This window comes from Alligator sinensis, unplaced genomic scaffold (assembly GCF_000455745.1).
Source record: "Alligator sinensis unplaced genomic scaffold, ASM45574v1 scaffold1369_1, whole genome shotgun sequence".
NCBI classification, from domain to species: Eukaryota; Metazoa; Chordata; order Crocodylia; family Alligatoridae; genus Alligator; species Alligator sinensis.
In genome coordinates, this window is record NW_005842875.1 from 497,991 (window position 1) to 498,959 (window position 969).

General features: G+C 72.4%; 1 protein-coding gene across 1 annotated transcript in view; it reads left to right on the plus strand.

Annotated features, from left to right (window-relative positions):
* Nucleotides 1–537: 537 nt before the first annotated feature.
* LOC112548016 (regulator of G-protein signaling 9-binding protein-like) overlaps nucleotides 538–969 on the plus strand; it is a 1,404-nt gene continuing 972 nt past the window's right edge. Inside the window, exon 1 of the mRNA XM_025191972.1 lies at nucleotides 538–761. Coding sequence (XP_025047757.1) covers nucleotides 593–761 — 169 coding nt within the window. The 5' untranslated portion in view covers nucleotides 538–592. The remainder of the gene's footprint in view (nucleotides 762–969) is intronic.

Sequence of the window (969 nt, forward strand, 5' to 3'; positions counted from 1 at the left end):
CCCCCGTCCCTACCCCCGGCTGCCGGAGCCCGGACCAGCAGCGAGCTCAGATTTTCCACGGAGACGGTGCTCGTTAGCACAGGGCCGGCAGAGCCGCCCTCCCTGCACAGGGCCGCCTCCATGCCGGAGCCTGCAGCACAAGGGGCTGGTGGGAGCCAGGCCCAGGGGCACGCAGGCCAGGCTGTTCTCACGTCACAGCCCCTGGGGAGCCTGCTTGGGGGTCTGGAGGGGTCCCGGCTCCGCGCAGGAAGGGACCCAAGTGCTGGCCAGGGCACCCGAGCTCCGAGCATGGCCGTGGGAACCGGGAGCCTGGTAGCACCTGGGCCCCGTGTCCCCCCCGCCCCGCCGGCAGAGGCAAGCAGCCAGAGCCTGGCGCCAGCTCCGCTCAGGGCCTGGGGGGTTAACGCTAACGAGGGAAAGCAAGAGTGCAGCTGTGACCTGCCTCGCTGCCCCAACATGCCCCCGCTCTCCCGGGACCCCAGTGCCCTCCCCCAGCAAGCTGCCGTCCCGCGCAGGCAGAGCAGTCACAGAGGCTGAGGGAGCGGCTCCCAGGTCGGCGAGGCTGAGCTGCGCACCCGCCAGGGGGACCAACATGGCCTCGCGGGCGCCCGTGGGGGAGTGTGCGGCTGCCCACGCCGCCCTGGGCAGGGTCACCGCCAGGCACCGGCAGCTAGCGCTGCTCCTGGGCAGCGCGGCCGACTGCGCTCAGCTGAGGGAGGAGCTGCAGGAGAGGGGCAAGGAGGCCCAGGAGCTCGGCACGGGTAAGGGGCCCCCGGGGCCTGGCGTGGGGTACCCCATACCATGCTGGGTGCAGCGCAGGCAGGGGTGGAGCAGGGGGCGAAGGGCCCAGCATAGGACTATCCCCCCCACACCAACATGAACCTCACCACAGCCCCGCTCCCCTCCCCACCCTGGAGGGGATGCTGCACCCCAGGGCACCGCTCCGGCCGGCAGGCAGGACCCCTTCAG